We start from the raw sequence: 24,273 nt of genomic DNA, 5'->3' as shown, positions 1-24,273 counted from the left end.
AGGAAATTGGGCCGCTTTTTCATTTTTTCCCCTTCCTATTTTACTGCACCCCGCTCATTTATTTAATACCCTCTAAAATGTAAATCCGTATGCACACATGCATCCTGGACAATGCCCCCGATGTGAATTTTATGTAAAACGTACCCATAACTCTAGTCTACGATGTAACATATGACTCTATGTAATTTCATTACGTAAAAGGGTTTTTTGTTTGTTGGAGAGCTGGATGTATGTGTGTGTGCTGTGGTGTGTGGCCTGTGGTGTGTATGTGTGTGTGTGTGGGCATGTGTTGGGGTTAAGAAGATAGAAGAAGTGATTATTAGTAAAGCCTTATGTTTGTTTGTGTCATGCCTGTGCGCAGTGTGTAGGGTCGGAGGGCGAATGTGTGTCAGCGTCAAGATCTGGGAAATGCAAAGCAGCCGGAGGCATTAAGTAAAGAGGAGAGCCTTTCAGTGACATTAGAATAATCCAAGCAGTTTTCTTCTAAGGAGATTTTACCTTGCAGCCCACATTTACATATGAGGTCCAATACTAAAGGTCAGATCCCAATAATTTCTAATACTCTTAAGTAATATGAAACATGTGATATGACCTCAGCTTTGATTATGAGAAACATTAATGAAGATTAGAAATGTGCTTTATTTTGTTTGCCTGTGTCACTATGGGATTTAAAAATAGCCATATGAAATAATCCTATACAATCACACATTTTATGTTTCTTAAAAAATAGATATTATTAGATTTTTTTTTGTTTAGCATATGTGTGTTTGCTGTAATGTCACACATGGTCTCTGTTAGTTTCAGTGCACGTGTTTTGCATGTTTAATCCTCTATCTGCTTTTTACATATGCCATGTACAGTGTGCTGCTAGAAAACAAAGATGGCATGGCAATAAGCCAACAATAAAGCAAACGCTTGCAAGGAATCTGTGTGAATTTGGCCATAATTGAGACACTTGTGGAAATTCTTTTGCATTAAATCCACTATAATGCATAAATTCTACTTAAAATCAAGTCAGAAATAATTAAATATGTGGTTATTCCCCTCTTTTCTCAGAAGAATTCATCACTGCAGTGTGTTGCAATAAATGTGAACATTATTTTGTGCAGATATGCACACAATTTATTAATGTGAGTCTGTAAGAATTCACCAGTGTGTGTCCTTGTGGGTGCATGTTAGTATTTCTGCAGCTCTGCTTACTTTTCCTATATTTGCCCTCATACAATTAGTATAATTAGAGAATCAGGGTATTGGGTATTCCGCCTTTTTCTGCGATGATACATTAAGCTGCTCCTCCTTGTGCAATGAAAAATACAGACCCATTCAATGTTTGCAAGTTTTTCAAGAAGCTGATGTCCAAAATCTTTTTCTTAGATGGTCAAATAAGCTTTCTAATAAAACTCTAGCTGCTGAAATGCACTGCAGCTGAAAATACAGCCATGTAACCCATCGCCCATGCCACATCTTTCACCCTTTTCTCCTCTCTGTGTAGGTTTATGGAACACACTGTACAAGCATGTAAACATCAGGGCTCATGCACAGATGCAGGCCTTTTCTTTTATTAAGAAACTGCCAATCTATGATGTGGAAATCATGCTCTCTCGATATTGATCGAGGTTGCAGGGGTGGCGTGCTGTGTGGTAGCAATGGCAGTGAGACCAAGAGGGTATTTGTACATAAATATTTGTGTGGTGTGTGTGTTTTTATGCGTCTCCGTATGTGTGTGTAGGCTGTACCAGACACTTCAGTCTATTGGATTGAGATTCATTCGCTATTTAAGGGTCAGGGTTCGGGCCACGTGTGCGTTGCATGCCTCTCTGATCAATACCACTGCCACACATCCTGCCTGACCCCAGCATTTTGTCACCGTAAATCCCCCCCGAGCTCCCTTTTCTCCTGTTCGCTACCCCTCCTCCTCCTCATCCTTCTTTTTTTTTTTTTTTTTTGCTTCTTAAGTCATTTAAAGAAGTGATGGAGTCAAGGGGGAGCACTTTGAAAGATCTAAATACATTTAATGTAGCTGAGGATGACCGTTTGATGGCTAATGCTCAGAGATTCAAGTGATGGTCTTGTCTCAGGAGGGATGTGCTGAGGTGGAGGTTTGGAGTTGCTCATCTGGTGATGACTCAGTTTCTTTGAGGTGAAAGTCGAAAATGGTTTTGATGTTGGAATCAGTGGGATGTTGAGCAGCTTGATCTCAGTGGAAAACTTTACTGATTTGTTCCAGGGGAAGTGCAGTTTTTCAATTGATTTACATAAATAAATGAGCTTGTATGACCAACCACGACCAAACCACACTCAAAATAAGGCTGGTATACCTCATCCGAGCAAATACAATGTACCTTTTTTTAAAAACTAAAACTGCATTTCTAATGTAACAAAAATAATGCTCTAAATTTGGAATTGAATGCAAATTTCTGATGCACAGAGGAGAGAAAGTTCTGTAATTTTAGTGTTTTTCAGGCATTTTATTTCTAGGTCTTATTCATTGTCAACATCATAGACACACAAATTTGTGCACAGACACACACATACAAAAGTGAAACATTTGCCCTTCCTTACTGCCCTTCACACATCCTTCAGCCTGCTCCTCATTCCATACAAAATGCAAACAAGGTGCCCCTTCACCTCCCATCCCTTCTGCTCTACATACCTCCCTCCACCTCACCCCTCTTCCTTCCCCTCCATCCTTCCTTCCCCTCCATCTCCAGGCCGACTGTGGCAGCCGTCACACCGTGCAGACGCGTCTACCTGTCTGCTTTGATATAGTGGCATAAGGTCCACCTAATGACCAAGGTCAGGGACAAACAATCTATTCAATCCACTCATTATTATTAAGGGCATAAATAAATTTGGATGGAAGACTGCACCTTGAACTTTGAACCTTTACCCCGGGCTGAAATTTATCTTTTTACCATTTTTCCCTGTTGCTTGGTGACAAAAGGTTGTCTCTTCCTCGACCTCTTTATCTCCCCCGTCTCTTGTAGTGGCTGCTCTGAGTGTGCAACAAATCCATTAGCTGAATGAGATAAATGCTGCTACTTTACATATGCAATATTCAGAGATGCTGTTTTTCGAAAGAGACAAAAATATGCTGTTCCAGTCGAGGCAGGTGTATCAGATTACCAGTGTGCGACATGAAAATTGTTGGCTTAATATGTAAAAAAAACAAAAAAAACCCCAAAACACTTATGTTTTAATTGAATTTTTGATGACACAAGACACTATAATAGACCTATAACTTTTATAATCACTCTTATTTATTTTTAGTTTTTATTTATGCTCAGTATAATATCAAAAAGCAACACAACCAGATTGCAGGAGAGTATACATACTGTGCACTCCACCATCTGTAAAGCTGGTTAATGCAACACCACAAACAGTGAGCGTAAGGTGAAAACAAGTAATTCTGTCCTACACCTGTGAGGTTTGGTTACACCATGTCAAATGAGAAGTTGCTGTATTTTAAATAGAGTTTAGAAGAGATTCCTTTCAGTACTCTTGAAACATGTATGGGTGTCTTTTAAAAAAGACTATACCATGCTGGTAAAGCCTGTAAAGCATAAAGCTTTTTCGATGGCTTGAAAAAAACACAAAACAAATGCAAAAAAACCCCAAAAAACATGACATGACATGAAGAGTTGTGCACCACACTGTATTATCAATAGTTCAGCGTCTCCCTCTTGTCTTTGTCCCTGATCTCTCTCTACCCCCCTCCCCGCCTCACTCCCCTCCTCCTCCTCCTCCTCCTCCTCCTCGCCCTCCCCTACCCCCAGAAACCAAATTATAAAATCATCGAGAGCATGATGAGATTGCTGCTCGGTTATTAATCTTCAATAAATACATCTTGACCCAGGGATTAAGTGTATGCCCTCTCCACCCCCTTGTCCTCTCCACCCACTGTCACCCCTCCTACCCCAACACACCACCCTCACTCATCTCTCCAGAGATCCTTTGACATGAATTATGAAAAAAAAAGAAGGGAAAGAAAACAAGAGCCAAGGGGTTGGGAGAAAGAGAGAGAGAGGCTGGAACAAATGTTCCAACCTGGATTGAGTATTGGCGACTGATGGCGGCGACCTTGGAGGGTCATCAGGCTGAAGCAGGATTACTTCTTCTTGCTGGGAGAGACAAATAGCATGGCAGGAAACACACTCAAATAAAAACCTGTGCACCTATGTTGAGTCTAGATGCAGTGAATGGAATTAAACAAGTGTTATTTATCAGATGGTTGAAACATGTCAGAAAACTCAACACACATCTAAAAACTGCAAAGCCATTGACTATTTTGCTATAAAAATTTATAAACCAAGATCCATGTAAAAACACTGATGTAAATGACCCTTTTGTTGTTGTATCATGTGATGATATCAGTGTGTTTCGTCAGGTCGAATGAGCAAAGATCTGACTTCTGGCCTCATTGATTACCTGTTGCCACCTGGATGCAGCGTCTAACAGGGGTGAGCAGGGGGGAGTGAGGTGAGGGCTAAATTGTGGATAGAGTTGGAAAATGTCAGTAAACATGCACTTGATTTACTCTTTTACACCAGCAACTGTCAACTGCGGTAACATTAAAGAAAGAGTTATTCATTTTCTTGCCAAGAGCAGATGAGAAGGTCGATACAAGTGTTTCTGTAGACAATAATAATGAATAATAAAACTTTATTTATGGAGCACACAAGGATGCAGTACAATGTGCTTGACAGAAAAAAAAAGAATGTAAAAACATGAAGAACAGTTTAAAAATGAAAAGCAAGGTATTAAGTAAGTAAGTTTCTTGGTAAAAGCAAGATTGAAAAGATGTTTTAAGTTTTCTGTCAAACAGATGCAAGTGAGGTACACTTCCACGTTTCAAATTAAATGCAGTTTTGCAGGTGGAGTCTGCATGCTTAGAAAGTTAACATGTGCCAGATTTAATGTCCTTTTTAATCCCATTGCCCCCTTTTGCTTTATCTCCTCCTCCTTTTCCTCTCTCCATTTCCATGCACAGGAGCTACTGGAATGGTTCTACATGCATCGGTCTGAGCCAGGAATGCGTAAATGGACAGCTAGTGAACCGTGAGAGGACATTTGCTGAATGTAACACAAAGTGTACTGGATTAGAATTGCATACTCCCCATTTAATGCCTTGTTTTCATACTGTGGGAGGAACCCCTCCCTATTAAACCCAGCTTAGTGATGATAACTTTAATATGAAATGCATAGAGCATCAAGAAACAGTTAAGAAAAGAGGAAAGGCCAAATATGAACCTGCAGCATTGAGCAGATTTGTGCAACTGGAATTATCCAACTGTAAACCAGCCCCTCTAAAGTTCCCCATAAAAGACATATTATATTATCACTGATGAACACATTACATATATTTACATGGTAACTTCAAATGGAGCCAGGTTAGCTGTGCATAAGTATAAACACATGTTATGTTTTTTTGGTACAATATGTGCTGGATTTTTCTTGGACGATCATATTTTCACACTATTCACACCATTTTCACATAACTTGTTAATTGGAGAATTTTAGAGGTGCTGCATTAGGTGGATTTTACATTAAAACAGAAGCATATCTAATCCTTTCCTGGCTTCTAGCATCACAACAAACAAAGAACTAATAAGTCAAAATGAACAGGCATATTTTTGATAATTTAATCCTCAATCTCTTGTCTCTTTTCCATTCCTATGGGGCAATATTCAAATTAAAACACTAACCGGCAAACATTCAGGACTTGCCCTTTGCCTCTCTGCCTCCATTTCATGCAGGCAACAAAACCCTCTGAGCACTGAGGGCTTCGCCTCCCCTCTCCTTTCTTTGCCACTTCAAATGCCGGCTTCAAAAACAACAATTATCCTAAGTGATTTATCACCTCTTTCAGCCAGAGATCAGAGCAGACTCTGCACCACGAAGACCCTCTTTGATGGTCACGGCGGACGCGTTGCAGCTGTTTTTCCCTAATACACTGCATCATCAGTTGGGTTTCTCTTAGCAGTATGTGGGTTTTCCAAGTTGTGGATGCAGGAATTCTCTGTCCCTCATTCCTCTCTGGCTCTTCTCCTGCTCGACGGTAGGGGTGACAGCTGAGCAATAGCCTTCCCTGGGCATAGTGATAATTGAAAAGTGTGATGGCTGGCTGCTGGTATAGCGACCATCTGTGAGTCTGAGTGGTTTGGGTGAGTGTTGTGTTCGTGGGCGGGGGAGGTCGAGGGTTATGTGAGAGCCAGACAGCCTCCCCCGGGGAGCTGTTAACACCTCATAGAAGCCAAAAAGGCCCCCGAGATGGCCCTTCTCAGAGCCAAGGCTCCTAATGAGAAAAAGGGTGATTATCCCACTGTGAGGCAAATATGAGCACGTGCTGCTATGAGTCCTGTCAGCAGTAATAAAGAGGCAAAACACAGCAGAAATATGGTTGAAGCATCAGTATTTCAAAATGCTAACAAACAGGTTTTCCACAGCCTACATCATCACTGGCAAACTGCAGGGATTTGAATGTAGATGGAAAATTTCTTACCCATAAAAAATCAATTAATACTGAAATGATTACTCAATTACACAGCTGGTGCACAGATGATTCATTAAATCTAGATTTTGTAATTATTTGTCTTCCATCAAAACAGCTTGGACAAGCAAAAGAGCTGTTGGTTTTTCTTTGTTTTTTATTATCAAAAATGAAATAGTTTTTTTGAAAATTACAAGCACTTTCATTAGCAGCAGTAAAAGGAATTAAATAATATTTCTGACTATTATTATTCACTGTATATTGTAACTGAACAATTGTAAAAATACACTTAATACTAAAATTAATTTAAATCATCTCGACTTTTTGATAAATATCACAAAGTTCACCTGCAGTTTGAAAGGAACTATAAAGCCCAAGTTAAAGGTGATACTTGAACAAACACACCACATGAAAATCAGTATGTGTCTCATGCACACACTCCCCTGTTAATGCCTGTATGAAGTGCTCTGATGATTGCATTAAAAGTGACAAACATCTATAACGCCAGCTAGCGGGAGGAAGAGCCGAATGATACATTAGCCAATACATTTCCGATATGAATGCTCCTGAATGCATTTCAGTCAACCATTGCAGACAGATTACCAGATATTGCATTCCTGTCTAAGAATGAAATGAAGAAATAATTATGCAGCCTGCGGGTAATGGGAAGGTGGAGCTGTGATAGATTTGATTAAAGCTGTCAGTGAAAACACACGCTAATGACCATGTTGATTAGTTGGATTGCTCTAATGCTGCTGCCGCTGCCATTAATCTACAGCATAAACAAAAGTATCATGTTGGTCAGTGCTGGCTGTGCAGTTTGTTTGCTTGTGTGTGGGCACAGTAATGAAGACACTTCCTTTGTAGTTGTATTTTCTTTTTTATATTGTGTAGCAAAATACATCACGTTAAAAAGTTATTTCTAAATAGGGATATATAAGTAAAACTGACTTTCTCATTTATTAAATAGGCCTATTATACTATCATATCTTGATAAAAACTAAAGCAAATTGCTGCTACAGATCTCCATTCCCTCTTTGTTTTTCATATCTAATTCCAGCTTTTCTTTTTCTATATCTGCCTCCACTCAAATGCAAAGCCCTGCCCACTGCAGGATCTTATTCTATTAACACATTGCCTTAATTGATTGATCTGTGTACCACAGATAATCCACTGTGCCCCCCCCCCCATCCCTGCATCCTTCCCCTCCTTTAGAGGTCCCAAAATGAAAAAGAGCCCAGCACTTCCACCATGCATACATTTGGGCGGACACACACACACACACACACACACACACACACACACACACACACACACACACACACACACACACACACACTAAGCAGCCTCCCCTCCGTTGCTGCTCCATTAGGTCTGAATTGTAGCTGTGATGTGTGGGACCCAAGGGAGGTGTTATTGTCAGACCTGATTTACTCAGCACCATCTGACATGGGGCTGGGGGGCTTGTGTGTGTGTGTGTGTGTGTGTGTGTGTGTGTGTGTGTGTGTGTGTGTGTGTGTGTGCATTTGAGAGACAACAGGCGTACTGCCAGGCTTAGAGTCCTTTACAGAAAGGACAGTTAAAAGCAACAGTTTAACAGTAGCTGCAAAGCAATGAGCAACCTTAACAGTCACTGCCATTTCATACTCTACACACTGTAATTTATATGTAGAAGTGTTACGCTGCCGGCACTTGTAAGTTTTGCCAAGAACATATTTTTAATTTTGTGTGCAATTTGAAACGTCGCTGCTGAACCCCTGTTTCACCCAAAGACTAAATGACATACTGTAGAAGATAAAACTTTGTGCAATAATAGGATTTTTGAAAAACAATCTCAACTCAATTATTTCTTACATTTAACATCCAGAAATAAATAAAGAATATATGTTTTAATATGATAAATGTTATTTATATCGACATATCTGTTATTAAAGCATTTAATGGTTACATTTTTTCATATAAAAAAGTCTGTCTTTGAAATTGCATGATAGATTTTACTGCTCATCCTCATCAAATCTTCTTTTCTTAGCTTCAGAGGCTTTGAATGCATTATATTATACGACAGTTTTTTGTGACACATTCAGTAGCAAAATAGAAAAAATAGAAGTGGTGCACATTCAAATGTAATTTATTCTATTAGCGAAGCAAGATGTTCTAATTTTTGGACAATTGAAAGTACCGATATTTAAACAGTAAAAGTCAGCTGAATAATGATTTAAAAAGTCTTTAAAATATTCTTCCAAAAATCAGTTTACCATGTGTGTGGTCAGCTTGTTAATATTTTTTCTGGTAACTAGAATAAAGAACCCAATTTCTGGCATTGTGGTTGATGCCATTCGTACAGTTCTTGTGTAAGCAACCAACAACACTAAGCCAGGAGTCAAACGAATTAATGAATCAAATTTAATTTGTGGTGTGTAAAAATAAAATGAGTTTAGAAGGACAAATACTGCTTAGAGGAAGAGAGTATAGGATTGGAAAAAGAAAAAACTGCGTAAAAATAAAAGAAGTTTGTACTGACATTTACAAATGCTTTTGTTTTACATTATACCAAAAACTGACTTTTTCATCATAGCATTTAGAATTAAAATTATTATTAAAGGAAAAATAAAGTATTCACTGTCATGCTGATGGTTAGATTAGGAATCTGATGCTCTCATTATCTGCCAACCAGAAGGAAGTTAGCTCAAAGACTGTAAACAAGAGGCTCACCTGGCTTAGACACAATCCAGGCCATAACAGTATATCAGACAATTTGTCTTTTTTACACTATTTTTTGTAAAGAAAACATATATATCACTAGAATTATTATGTAAATTTAAAAAAAAAAAGATTTGGACACAGCCAAGCTCACTTGTTTTCAGTCTTTTTCTACTGACCTAACTGTCTCCTGTTTGTAGTTTAATATTAATCTTCTCATCCAAGACTTAGCATTACAGTGGGTTAATATTTAAATTTTTCCAGTCAGAGTAAGTGTCTCAAAAACTGCTCCAAATTCTGACAGAGATCTTGCAAATAAGTCAACAAATAAGATGGCCTTCGATTTGCTTTTAATTTACCACAGCACCACAGTAATATGCCCTAGCTGAGTAACTAGCAGTTCTTACTATTTAGGTATTTATTTATTATGCACTAAAAGATTATTGAGTGATTTTGTTGCAAATTTGTAATGCAAAGAAAGAAATTCTATTTTATGAAAGACATTTTTATTGCTAGTACATTATTTTGTTTGTGATTCAGGCTTTCTCTTTCCACTTGTTCCCTCAATGTGAAATTAACTTTGTACATACTGCCATATTACGTTACATTTCCCTCTGTCTCTTTGTGTTTTCCTCCTCATTGTGATGCTAACTCCGTTTAAATTGTTGACTCTAATGCCCCCCTCAAAAAGTCTTTTGTGTGTCAGTCAGTCAGTCTTAAACAACCCATCTGACAAATTGCAATACTCACCTTAATCTAATTCCTTTCACAGAAAATGGTGAGTTTCCAACCTAATCTGAAAGAGTGGGGTGAGATTATCCCAGTTATTTGCTTCCAAGAGTTCATCCCATGGTCACTAAAATCTCACACCTGCTGTGTGACGAGGCGAGGAGAGGAGGTGAAGGAAAGCAGGATCATTCACAGAGAAATAATTTGGTCGATCCCATTAGGCCAACAAATTCAAAGACTTCTCAGAGTTCTGCAGATGCATGTAGCTGCAGCACAAGTGGCCTCTTGCTAGGCTTTGATAGTACGACGCCTCCATTGACCTAAGCAGAACCACAATCAACAGCTTCGGGACTTTTAGGCAAATTGCCTCCTGTCTGCAACAAATCAGCCTTTCCAGCCTCAAATACAAACAGCCCAGTAAACTGACCACGGCGGGTGTTGTAGCAGATTAACACAGCCTTTGACTCTTCACTCTCACCCCCTTACTGCCTCTGCCAAACACTCTTTGGGTCCGGTTACACACCTGTTGCTTCAGCGAGGCAACAATGATACCTGCTGCTCAGCTGGACGGATTGAGCTGAATGTCCTGTCTGGTGTTCCTTTTCTTGTTTTGGGAACCTGAGGAGCAGAGCAGGCAGCCATTAATGGCGGAGGAAGTTGGAGGTTCAAAACAAAGGGTTGGAGGACAGCAGGCTATCGCTTCATGAATGCCATATTTTATGGATCTGCGCAGAAAGTTGCACACAGTCGTGCAGACGTATAAATGCATACACTGAACAACTTAGCAAGCTTGCGATAGTATTTACTTTGAAAGATTTGTCTAGAAAAAATGATAGAAAGCAGTTGAAAAACATCCTTTTTGCAATTTTGCATGAATGCAGGGATAATTTTTGCCTATATTCTGCTTGATAATTGAGTCTATACCAATGCACCTTGTGTCATTTGTTGTCTTGTGTATTATAAAACTATATCTGATAAAAGTAGTGGAGTTAAAAAATGAGACTGAAGATATTTTAACTGTAAGTAAAGTTAAAAATAGTGAAAAAAAAAATTCAAAAATACATTTCCACCACTGGCTATCCAAAATACATAAATATGATTGCTATATTTTGGGTGCTTCAGTTAAAACTGAAAAAAAAAAAAAAATCTTTGAAATCCACAAATAGCCACTGCTTTACCAAAGCACCACATATTGGTTAAAGATGGTAAGATTGCATCCATTAATAATAATTTAAAAAAAAAACAAATCCAAGCAAACAAACCAAAAACATGAATTAAGCTAATATTGTTAAAAAAAAAAAAATCAATGTATCAATACCCACAACCATGCCAAGGTGTTTCCATACACACACACTGCACCACAAACTCAAATAAGCAAATACATAAACATGCAATTACACACACATGCGCTCACACACACGTTTACTGTTTAATCTATTTAATTGAAGCTGACTTTGAATAACTAAACAAATGAGGAAATTCACAAGGGGCACTTGATCCCTTCTTGGATAATGGATTGGAGATTCCTTTCCCATAGGGGCATTTGGGCAAACAAGACTCAGTAATCTCTGAATTGATGAGTTGACTGCATCAAATTTCTCCACTAAAGAGCTGTTGAACCCCTGATACAGTATTGGTAGTTAGCCAGATACTCAATTTGCAGACACAGGCAGAACTGCAGGCCTTGCTCTGGTTTCACTATCAGTGTGGCGATATGCTGTAGATGTACATGATAGATATATAGAATATCTGCTGCATGTAAGATGTGAGATAAATGCAAAGGATGACTACTTTGTTTGGTGGCTCTAGTTTCTTGTCAGCTTGTCAACTGGTACAAATGACTTCAAGTGTGTCCACAATATTATCATCTGCAGTCTTAAATCTCCCAAATGACTGCACTAAATTACTTAAAAGGGCCCTCATTATTCATTTTGTCTCTTATGATACATGGCTTTGTGGACAAACCAAAAAGGATCGAACTCTATTTTGATTTAGGTGACAAATTTATTAAAGTCGTGTCATTTAATTAGGAATCATCATCATCATCATCATCATCACCAGAGGGAATAAATAAGACATAAAACATTTTCCACATAAACAAACATATACATCAGACACCCCCGGATGCTACAGTTCTTCCTCAGGGGGCGGTTTTCAGTAGAACGAAACGAACAAGATACATCTGAGAACACACAAATGCATAGAAGTAATTGGACCCCTAGGTACCATTTAAGACAACATCTACATTTTTGCCTATATCTCTGTTCAACAATGGACAAAGTCCTCATATGCAGGTTCTTATTCATGTCCAAGAAGGGGTTTGTATAAAAATAAAGTCTCCACAATGATAAACCATTATATTTATATATATATAGACATTTGGCAGCAACCAGATATTTAAAGACTCTGAATGTTGAACTGAATTCTGCACCTGAACACGCTGTAAGTTAACAAAGAGCAGTGGGAGAACAAAGAGGTGAAAATCCATTTGATGGATGTCTAAACTTTCTATCTGTGGTGTCTACGTTGTTCTGAAAGAGCTTATCACGGTATCTGAACATGGAATTTTTTTTTGACAGATTCCTTGCTTTGCATACAGTCTCACTACTGAACGACATTTGTTAGGCCAAGTGCTTTTGAAAGAGGGACATTTTCTTCCTTACTTCCGTCCAGATCACATGTGTCGAATGGATCTTTCAGTCAGATATCGGTGAGATCCAAGGACAGCAGTCTACTCCTTCACCCAATCACTGTCCTGCGTGACTATTTTCCAATTCTTAAAATCCAACAGAAGACACAAAAAAACTAAGAAAAAAAAAAGTAGTTTCTTGTTGTTGACCAATCAAAACTGCCCATGGTCCACTTCGTCTAACCAGGAAGCAGGACTGGCTGGAAAATCTGGGTATCCTCCGCTGCTGCCGGTGGAGAGGTCCGAGCTGGGGCCGTTGGCTGCCCCCATGGAAACTCTCACGGCAGGGTTGATCCCGGGACCGCCGCCCTGGGTCATGATCGACAGGCCGGAGTCGGGGTAGACGAGACTGGAGATGAGGGGCTGGTGTCTGGGTAGCGCCTGGAGCGACCCCGGCGACTGAGGAAGGCCGTAGGGGCTGTTGGAGCGGATGTCGTGGTACTGGTCTTGAGACGGGAGCACGCTGTGCTCCAGGGGGAAGGAGCTGTTGTTGTTGCCACCTTGGCGGCCGCCCATGGCCGGAGAGGACTCACTCAGGCTGCTGTAGATGCCGTTAGTGTGGCCAAGCTCAGACATGGGTGGTTCATCTGTGCAACAAGGATGAGAAGGGGTAATTTAGGTTGGTGTCCTCCGGCTTCTTCTAATAGCAGCCACCACAAGAGTATTTGAAATGGCAATTTTTTGTGGCAAAATGCATTCACTTCAGAGCAGTCGGCATGATCGCTTAATTATGCTCAAATGAGAGTGGAGTCAGTACACAGAGAATATGAAAAGCAGCTTGAGGAGCAGTTGTGGAAGCATGAGCTAGCTCACGTGTTAGCTGTTGTGCTTCTCATTTATCCACCAGCGAGGCATCCATGACTACAAGCAGTTTCTCACATCACCAAGCTTGAATTTTACTGGTGTTTTGGGGCCTTTAGACATTCATCACAACTAAAATTAAAATACTCAAAATGAGGATGAAAAACAGGAACTTTGTAAATATTTTAACCCCCTTTAAAGCTGATCAACAATTTCTTGCTATTATTGATATACAGGAAGAAAGCAAAACATGTTTTTCCATGAGAAGGTAAAACTCGTGGTTGAAAAGCCAAAGTGGGTGTGATTTCTGGCTTGTTTTGCATTTATTCTATAAATGACAAATTAAATTTTTTTGATATTCTATTTCCCATTAGCTGATTGCACACAGGTGTAATTAACAACAATAATGATGGCTTTAAAAGTAAAGAAAAACAGGTCCTTTATAAAAGCGTGACAAAGAGCCAGCATGCACCTTACAGGCTGTGGCACATAAATAGAATAGAGTTGGTATTAAAGTTAAATGTTTTTGACATGTCACACAAGGAAAAGAACAGGAGTGGATAAAAAAGTAATTATATGTTTGATGTCACACTGAAACATTCAGATGAATGGAGTCTGAAGTGACTGCAGCTTAGGTAATTTTTTTGTTATGTGGTTGACTGTACCTGTGAAGGACACCTCTGCGTCGCTGTCCATGCCCTCCTCCTGGATGCTGTCCTTGTCGGATTTCGAGCTTCCTCGTGACCTCTTCATGTTGCGAAAGTACTGCCCCCATCTCTGGCGCCCAGCGTCTTTTTTCAGCCTTTTCTCTTTAGCTCGCCTGTTCTGGAACCAAACCTGGAGGGTAACGAAAGAAACAACATGAGAAAAAAAAATAGGTCTGAGTATACAATAGATAAAGAATACACATTTTTTTGAAAGTGACTTGATGTATAGTTCATAAATTACTCCTAGACACAGTTGAAAATAATTCAGAGCAACACATTTTTAGTCATGTTAATTTGCCCAGTTTATATGGTTCCCCCATTCCAGAGGACCACAAGTAAACAAATGTTGTTTTAGTCATCATGCCTCTCACAAACAAGTCTATATCCAAAGTCCTCTGCTCTCTCCTGGAGGCACATATTATGCTTTAAAGCATTAAAACAAAATGAATGTTCAAGGACTCTCCTGACAGCACTTCACGCCTTTGTGAGTCCAAGTGGGAGACTGGAGCAGTGACACTGAACAGTAATCCTGAGACCAGCGTCTCCTGCATCAGATTTATCATGCATTTAATTAACTTGACGACAGCTACAAGTTGTCCTCACCCGACGGAGCAGACAGGTTAGCGTGCCAGTGACTTCAATTATTCAAAATTTTCTAGATTCATGTTTGATCTGATCTAATTTTTTAGCTTGTTCATTGCTGTACAAGGTGGTCTAAATTTACAGCGTCTATATTCTCACCGTCTGCAAAAGTCTGCAAAAATCAGACACTAAATACAAAAATGCCTTGTGTCTTAATAATTTTATCTTGCACACAAATTTAATTAATTTCCGTGACAAGCACAAAAAGCAGTTTTACATTCTTCTTAATGATATTCCGCCCTGAGTGAACCCTCTTCACCCCTTCCCTTTCACTGAATAATGAGGAGCATTTTAGTGGCTTCAGTCTCTACTTTTGTCCTTGCAAATAAAACAATATATATGACCACCACCTAGCAACCAGCGCGAGGCTCTTCAGCAGCAGACAATATGCGGGGGGCCCTCTTAGCATTGTTAACGAGCTTGCACTTAAACCGTGCTGACTTTCATGTGGACTTCATTTTACTCCATCCAGCCATAAATTCCTCCCCCAACACACACACGCTTCTTCACACTGTACACTTGTGCCAGATCAGCTACAATTGTCTGTTGATAATGAAGTCCGGACACTAATGGAATAGCTCTTAATGGATAATAATATACTTTACCTGCACTACCCGCATATCCAGGCCTGTTTCTGATGATAGCTGCTCTCTGACGTGGCGAGCTGGTTTGGGAGAGTTATTGTAAGCATTCTTCAGGGTTTCCAGCTGTTTAGCAGTGATGGTCGTTCGTGGCCTTTTTGCTGTTGAGTCTGCTTCTGAAAGACGGATACACATCATGCAATGTTAGCCAACTCTCAGAAGACATTATTCTGGTGATACTTTCACTCCTGCAGTGCTTAAATTCTTTGATGTCTTTTTTATGTAAAGAGAAAGAAGGATGAGTAGAAGTTTCCCATACAGTCAACGTGAGACATTTTTTATAGCCGAGCTGATTCTGCAACATGAAAGTCTTAGATGGAAACGCATATTCACCACAGCAACTGCTCCCACAGAACTCGTATAATATACAACTTTGCAGTTTAACATGCATTGATAAATTCACTCGTGCCTATAAACCCTAAACTGGCACTCCCGTGCATAATTGCATCATGTCTGCACATCTGCTCGCCAGCACAGCAAAATACAAAAACCATCATCCAAATGGATGCCGCCCAAGTAATTGCACCCTGTCATTAGTAAAATAAACGTGTGTGTTTTTTGCGAAAACTTGTGTTAACTCGCTGCGTAAATCAACGCTTGGTGTCCAGCAGTAAATTCAAACAAACAGATGGGGAGATAAAACCCCACCATGGCCGGTCTGCCCTATCAGGAATGGGCCTGATGGGATGTTTAAGCAAAGAGGTAAGGTAGGCCATTGATATTATCAGTGTTTGAAACATTCTCAGCTATTTAGAGTCAACTATATAATTCAAAGCAATGGCATCAGTCTATTATTACTGTTTCTAACAGCACAACACTACATACTACATTTGATACAACTGTTTCCTGCTACTTGTCAAAGTCATTTTGAATCACTCAGATTCACTTTAAACCACTTTAAATCACTGTGCCTTGAAATGTGTAAATACTGTATATTGAATTTTAATTACATTTATTATTTTGACAGATTTTAAATATTAGAAGGGTTTTTTGTTATAGTATTGTACAGCAGGTTTTTCAGAGTATACACTAACCTTAATGTTAATGTTTCTAACCTGCCTGTCCTGTCGTTTTATTTCTGTTGTTACATGTAGGCTGTTAACACATAAAGTATCTATCGATCTATCTATCTATCTATCGATCGATCTATCTATCTATCTATCTATCTATCTATCTATCTATCTATCTATCTATCTATCTATCTATCTATCTATCTATCTATCTATCTATCTATCTATCTATCTATCTATCTATCTATCTATCGATCGATCTATCTATCGATCTATCTATCTATCTATCTATCTATCTATCTATCTATCTATCTATCTATCGATCGATCTATCTATCGATCTATCTATCTATCTATCTATCTATCTATCTATCTATCTATCTATCTATCTATCTATGTATCTATCTATCTATCTATCTATCTATCTATCTATCTATCTATCTATCTATCTATCTATCTATCTATCTATCTATCTATCTATCTATCCATCCATCCATCCATCCATCCATCCATCCATCCATCCATCCATCCATCCATCCATCCATACATCCACATTTTTCAAAGCCCTTGTGAATTCTGAACCTGCTCAGTGCCAATACATGATTGTAGATAGAAAGAGCCATAAACATTATGCTTTTGCTGTTGAGTGACAACATTATTGTTTTTTGCACTTTCAGTTGTTTTTAGTGTGTTTTTTTTACATTATAAACTGTCAAATTCTCATTTCTGATTGAACTTTAATTATGGCTGATGACCCAATATGCTTGATGATGAGTAATAAAATAAGACTATGAAGAATACCTTGAAAAACACTATTTTTTTCCTGGATATTTTCATTAAAACAGTCATTTTTAAAAGACTTTGATATTAAAATCCTTTTAGTTCAAGAGTTCCTCCACCTATTACAAGAATAAACACAATACTATATAAATAATAATGAACACTACATACAAGGACACAGAGATATTTTTGTGCGCCACTCAGCTCCCATCTTCTCCCACATGGATCGACGCGCATTTCTCTCTTGCAGTCTCTCTACTCTACACCATAATAAGAGTTATTGAAAGCTGATCCCTTCAGGCACAGAGTGCAACTGTAAGCCTCCTGGCCTCCACTTTACGCAGTTTAGTATCGATTGGGTTGCAGGCAATGATGCAATTAGCGCAGGTGGGTCAGAGTTTATGGATGACCTCACTGCCGCGTCAAAAGCGCACAACTCAAAGTGGATGAAACAAAACCTGCACACTTCAACATTTTCCGCACAAGTTTTGTTCATTGCTGTGCGTCTCACCTCTCTGTTTGGCGGTCTCGTAGTCAGCCTTGCACACCAGCCTGCTGTCCTCCATCAGGTAGTACTCGTCACCTGTGGCCAGCTGCCTCTTGCACACGATGCAGGCGAAACAGTGCAGGTGGTAGACGAAGTCCTGCGCTCTCCTCACCACCTGTGTGGGCGGTATCCCCTGCTGACAGGCTGCGCACTTGGTCCCGAATCTCCTTTTGGGAAATTAGACGGTTTGCCATCAGTACATAACAACTTTTACTAATAACTGTATGAATTTTACAGCAAAAACATAATAAATGTTCACAAACTTTCGAAATAATCTTCTTTCCTGGCTACTCACTTGAAGAAATCGTCTTTGCAGTACACGCTGTCTCCCCTGCTGAAGCACTTATCGGCCAGTTGCGCCTGGCAGTCGCTGCATTTGAGGCACTTGCTGTGCCAGTGGCGATCCAGCACTTTGAGGATGAAGCGGTCTACGATGTGTTGACTGCAGCCGGCACATACTGGGATTTCTGCGAGGAGTCAAGAAGAAATCACCGCATTTTAGTCACATCAGCACGTTAAACGACACGAGGGGAGCTTGTCACGGACGCGCAAAATGACACCCGAGCCTTCCGATTGTGCGTAATATACGCACATGGCTGCCAAAATCGAAAATAATAATCTGTTAATGGACACAGCTGTTTAATTATGCAAGACTGCCAATAAGAAGGCAACACGGGTTATGGTTGAAATAAAGATCAGCAGCGTGAAAACACACAGGCATGATGGGAAATATGTTGCCTCAACCTTCTAATTTTGTCTTCCTTTTCTTTCCTTGTTTTCTCCTTTATGCTGTTGCCAATTTAGTCATTTAATTTTTCAGAATTATTTCAGAAAAGCACTGGATCTAAACGGTGGAATACACACAAAAGGAGAAAAAAAACTAAGCAAAGAATATTGGTCATGCTCAAAGTTTATGAAATTGTGCGCATATGGACCAATATTTGTCATTATATGCACGGGTTGGTTATTATGTATATATGTTTATCTAAATATTATATATATATATATATTTCTTATTAAAGAAAAACATTGAATAAGATGACTAAATACTCACTTTCAAGTTACAGTTTGTGTTCGAATATCTCATATATAATGAGCCCTGTCCAAATAATGCACTCCGAGAATTTGGAGATCAAATCCATAAGAATTAAAATATTCTGTTAGTCTGTTTCTGTTTCATATAAACAAAAAAAGAAATCGAAAAAAGAACAGTCATGGGCCTAAAATCTAAACAAATAGATTATTAAATTATGCATTTATTTGTAATTTTAAACGTCAGGGGTAGGTGTTAGAGGGTTTAGTCTGCTCAACATAGACTTTCTTATATGACGACTGATTTATAGTTGGTTAAATTAAAAAACAAAAAAACATTAGATCAACCATATGCTGTGAAATTATTAAAAAATAAATACCGATTTCTTACTGTAGCAATAAATAAACAACTTTTTCCAAACACATTCATGATATAAATGGTCACTCGCGCGTTAATTCTATCTGTATTATTATACTGAAGAAAATAAGAATGATTCGCACATGGTGGCCACTCTGTGCGTAAATCCAACTGAGCACACCCACCTCTTAAAGAAAAAAAAAAGTCTAATTATAAGAGGCTTTTGATTTTTTTTTTCAAAAAATGTGTACTGCAACATCTCAGAATTAACAGCTCATTCATTTTGACTTCTGTTCTAAGTCTGACGTGCTTAACCATCTTCAGCTCACATTTACGCAAAGCCAGTTCCAAATATACGAACAGGCCTGCATGACGTAACACTATAAAACTTCTTTCGAGGTAAGTTAACAAAACTCCCTCAGAAAGCTGTCGTCTCTTCAAGACATTTTAATATAAATAACAAAGAAAACAACCAAAGTGAAAATAAGGACAACTCAAATGCCAGGTGAGACGATATCAGGCCTCTTTATTACTAATTAAAAGAAGCTCAAGCACTTCATATTCCATCCGCGCAAGGAATCGCATTCCTATTGTTCTGCCGTGGACAATTCATGAAACATGAATGAGCCATTTCTTCTGACATCGCCGCCAGCAAGCCCTTGCACAAGTGCGGTGGGCAGCCACGTCGAGGACAGGTGTATCCAGGTCATCATTAATTCAGTGCGCTCTGTAAAACTAGAAAGCTGCTGCGGCCTGCAGTCTCACGGCACAAGTAACGCACGACGTCCGAGCAATTTGTTCAACATTGCACTTGAATTATAAAGGCTTGAAGATATTAATCAAAATATTTTATTTAATTCAAGATGAGGAGAGATTGAATGCGTGTAAAAAAATTCTTCATGGCTGTTCAAAAAGGTGGGAGCATGACTATATTAATCAGAAACCTACTACAGAAGAAAGCTGCTTTAAGGTGTTTTTTACGCACAGCATGTGGTTGATTCTGTATTCTTCAAGCTTCTGAATGTTGACAACAAATATTTTTTCATACTTGAAAATGCACAAAGCCTCTTGCCAAAATTAAACCGTGTAAAATATGAGTTACGAAATCTAAGGGACCGTTCACACAGAACAGAAACTGATGCGTAAAATTGCATTTGAGCATATGGAGCAGCGAAAATGGCACACGTCCCTTAAAACTGATTCTCGGGCCGATGATAATTTCCCAAAATGAAATTCTACAGCTGTGCAGCATCCATCATCCAGAACCATCTATACACAAACTGCACAGACTATAATTATTCCTACAGGCCTATTTAAAGACCACGACGTGAGATCACACACATATATATGCACTACAAGAAGTAGTAAAACGAATAAAGTGATCCTATCGGATTTACCTTTTCGTAACTCCTCGCTGTGTGACAGCAAAGCAAGGAGCATCTCCGAGTTATTCGCCACCTCTTTCGGAGAGTTGCGCTCATCGTGCCCATCCATTGTTCATGATTTACGCTCACATCAGTGCAAACCTGTCTAACTCGCGTCCATCCACACACGCACGCACGTACAGGTGTTGTCTAATTTGTATAGCTCCAAAGGGGAGCACGAGTGTGTCAGCGGACTTTGCTTTTCTGCTCCAAGCCTGTGCAGGATTACGCTGCGTCGTTTCCCGGGCGACGGGGAGATAGATTAACATCACCTTACCGAGTACCCTACCCGGAAGAGGAATAAGCAGGAGCTGAGGGGGAGAAACCAATAGAGTTTCAGCGCTCAGAGACGCGTTACGTACTAACCTATTACTTTTCAAACGGGAAAATACCGAAAATGATTTACGTCCCCTTTCAATTAGGTTAAAATCAGTTTAGCTAAAACAACCCACTCCTATTCAGCCCTGAAATGACTTTATGCTATGATCTTTTAGTTTTCCAAGTCACAGTGAAACATATGGTGCCAAAAACCAAACTTTTATCACTGATCTACTCAGATATAAAAGAGAAAAATAAAAGATATGTCCATGCTCCTATATGTTAAAAAAAAGATTCAAATGGCATTTTTGAAAAGTACATATATTCTAGAAAACGTGGCATTTTGGCAACAGCTTCTATGCTATATTTCCTCACCTATTAGTGCGTATTATTCTCTTACAACTGCAAACAAATGAATTTAGGTAGAAGATGAGATCTTAATAACATTAATGTGGAAGTGAAGTGATATAAGAAGAACATGGAAACATTAAACTCGTGGTGTTGCTGATTTATTTGAAAATATAGCTGAGTGTTTTTTGTCGCTAATGTGCGCCTTAAGACTTATTTTTCATTTTAGATTCCATTGGTGCCATGCGTAAAGGGCCCAAGGAGAACGCTACAGGCTGTTATTGTCATTTCCCCCCTGCAGTATTTATAAAAACTAAATAACAATCATCATGATTAATGATATTATATTTTTACCAAATTATTAAATTTGGATGAACAAAAATTCCGTTTATGAATTTTCTATACATTATTTTCGGGGTAATGTGTATTTATAATCTCCGTATTAGTTTTTTAAATAAGTGATTTTAAATACACACACACACTCACACACAATCTTCATTTCATGTGTGCTGAGTGCTCAAAGACAAGTGTTTATTTAGGGGAGAGATTGGCTGTTCAATAACATGTTGATCGGGCCAGCACCCCAATGAATTTTATTGACACTGATCTTTGGCACAAAAGAGCGCCTGGGGAAATCACGGAGTGGTGCCACAAGCGGCCGGAGCGCTGATGAATCTAAAATCAATGTCCCATTTGCCTGCATTTCAGAAGTATATGAAAGACGTTTTGGAGAAAGGTGTGGGGTTCATGAGTGCCCCTCTTACTTTCCAGCTTTGTAATAATTTTTATGTCGTATTGATCGCTCACTTTTGAGGGGGGCGAGCCGACAGTAATGTGACAACAAAGCCATAAAAAGGCCATCAGAGTAATGGTCAGTCAGTTAGAGAAAGTCGTAGGGATGATAAAACAAATACACGCTTTTTGTTTGCTTGAGGTTTTGCTTTAAAGAAAAAAAAACCCTGAAATTTGACTGAAAAGCTGCTGCGTAAAACGTTCTTTTGGAGTCTATATTCTTCTTGATTTAAGACCTATTTATTTCAAAAAAAGATGGTGAGTGTAGTTTTGTGTTTAGCCATAATATTATTGTACAGACAGAACTAATTAAAAACTTAACTTTTTGGATTAGTTACTTATACAATCCACTAATAATGGAACCATTTCCCCAGACTTCCTCCCTCAGGTGTCCCACCTGTCAGGGCAGGAATGTGACACCTGTTGAGTTTGAGTTTGTGTCGCTGGGCTGCGGGTGGGAGCAGCTTTTTATTTTTTTCTTTTTTCGCCTGCTGGCAGTCTGTCGCACACCCGCAAAGAGGCTGCTGTCTCCCACGGCGGGTCCGGTGCGCTCTCTCTCTCTCCGTATCCCCGCCGCCCCTGCGCTCCCGTGACAACCGCAGGCGGGTGTGAAATGACAACACGCGCATAACATCTGTTCGTGTGATTCTCCAACAATGAAAACTCATTACGGATTCATAACGTCTCCCACACGTAGCGCTCAAGAGGCGCCTCGAAGCGGTCTCCATACATCAGTATAGCTGGATGACGGATTTCCTGCAACTTTTATCTCACTTTTTACGTCCTATTTGACCTATTTAACAAACAACTACTTTAAAAGTCCGTATCCTTGTTTTAGGAGGGTTTCACAGCTTCAATTTCATGGTTGTCAGAGTTCACTTAAAACCTTCAGTCCTGCTGTGCTGATATGCTGCATTATCCTCTATTTCACACCCAACCGTGACTCACGCAGCGCATTACGCACAATTAAAACTGCGGTATTTCGCACCTTTCTAAGTTTCTATTGACAGTGAAAACAGTAAAATCGGTTTCTTACCTTGGCCTGAACCGTACCGGGAAAAATTCCCGGTGTTTTGACAACTTGTCCCCGGGTGTTCAAGCAGCATTTTGAAGATGCTCCAACCGAAAAAAAAGTCTGTGATTTGTAAGCTGTTAACACTGAAACAATGGATTCAAACCGGCACTTTCCTGGCGATTTATCCTCTCAACAGTGTCTTGAAGTCTCTTCGATTGTGGTTTGATGTCTGCAAAATGTCAAAAAACGACTTCTGTGGACCTTTCTCCTTTCGTGTGCCGGTGAGGACGCAAACTTCGAATAGGCCTGTTCATCAAGAGCTGCTCCTGGCTGCCTCGTTGGTAAGATGAGGGGCGGGTGGCAGTGGAAAATGTCTGACCATTAGCGGCGTCAGCTGACCTGACTGTGAGCCGCAACTTTACTTCTACTAAAATAAGCGGCGGTCAGCAGCGCTGCCTCTGTCCAGGGTGCTGAAAGGGGAGTTTCTCTAAACAGGCTGGAGGGGGGTGTGTGCTGCTCCAATATCCCCAGAGGATAGCTTTAAGCGCGCCCACACACACACAAACCCCACACACACACACACACACACACACACACACACACACACACACACACACACACACACACACACACACACACACACACACACACACACACACGAACTTGCCCTCCCCTCTCTCTCTCTCTCCTTATCTATGTTGTGTTGCACGTGTCTGTCTTTCAAGACGCACAATGGAGCAATTGGGCATCACTCCGGTCATTGTTGTGGTGCGTTTCCATCGTTGCGTCCCTCTTTTGTTTGGTTAAAAATAGACCCGCATGACATTAATGATACAAGTGGACGGAGCGAACATGCCGTTATGTTGGAGTGTGTGGTGCTGCAGCAGCCTGGTGTTACGGTTTCAAGTTGGGTGCTGCGTCTTAAAACATCCATGCTTTGGGCATTTCCTATTCTTTTACATGATCTGTTAAACTGAAGCGCATAAGGGAATAGTAAACATATGTTTTCATCAGGTGTTTTTAAATAAGAACACTGCTTCTTATTCATCTCGATACACTTCATACTTGGCAACACTTTTCGATCTATATGCCATTGTTTACTGTTATGCGCAAAAGTAAAATTACTTGTATGTGAAAAGCTATTTGGCAATAAAACTTTTCTGATTCAGATTTTTTTCTGCAGCCAAACTGAGAAATCTTAGCACTCACACAGTTTATAATGTAAAGTAGCAAAACGATGAAGCAGTTAAT

General features: G+C 39.6%; 1 protein-coding gene across 3 annotated transcripts; it reads right to left on the bottom strand.

Annotated features, from left to right (window-relative positions):
• Positions 1–11,890: 11,890 nt before the first annotated feature.
• lhx3 (LIM homeobox 3) lies at positions 11,891–23,594 on the bottom strand. 3 transcript variants are annotated; one of them, XM_035954435.2, is made up of 6 exons: positions 20,523–23,017; positions 18,031–18,202; positions 17,700–17,899; positions 15,364–15,515; positions 14,075–14,246; positions 11,891–13,195 (listed from the first exon to the last, which is right to left on the bottom strand). In XM_035954435.2, exons 1-6 carry the CDS (start codon positions 20,617–20,619, stop codon positions 12,762–12,764), a joined length of 1,227 nt encoding a protein of 408 aa, XP_035810328.1. In that variant the 5' UTR covers positions 20,620–23,017; the 3' UTR covers positions 11,891–12,761. The 3 variants fall into 3 exon arrangements, with proteins under 3 accessions (XP_035810328.1, XP_023139549.1, XP_023139550.2); XM_023283781.3 differs by having other exon boundaries at positions 17,700–17,902; positions 20,523–23,014; XM_023283782.3 differs by lacking the exon at positions 20,523–23,017 and adding an exon at positions 23,044–23,594 and having other exon boundaries at positions 11,892–13,195; positions 17,700–17,902.
• Positions 23,595–24,273: the final 679 nt, after the last annotated feature.

The sequence above is a fragment of the Amphiprion ocellaris genome, chromosome 17 (assembly GCF_022539595.1).
Source record: "Amphiprion ocellaris isolate individual 3 ecotype Okinawa chromosome 17, ASM2253959v1, whole genome shotgun sequence".
Lineage (NCBI taxonomy): Eukaryota > Metazoa > Chordata > Actinopteri > Pomacentridae > Amphiprion > Amphiprion ocellaris.
This window is presented reverse-complemented; position numbering and strand designations above follow the sequence as displayed.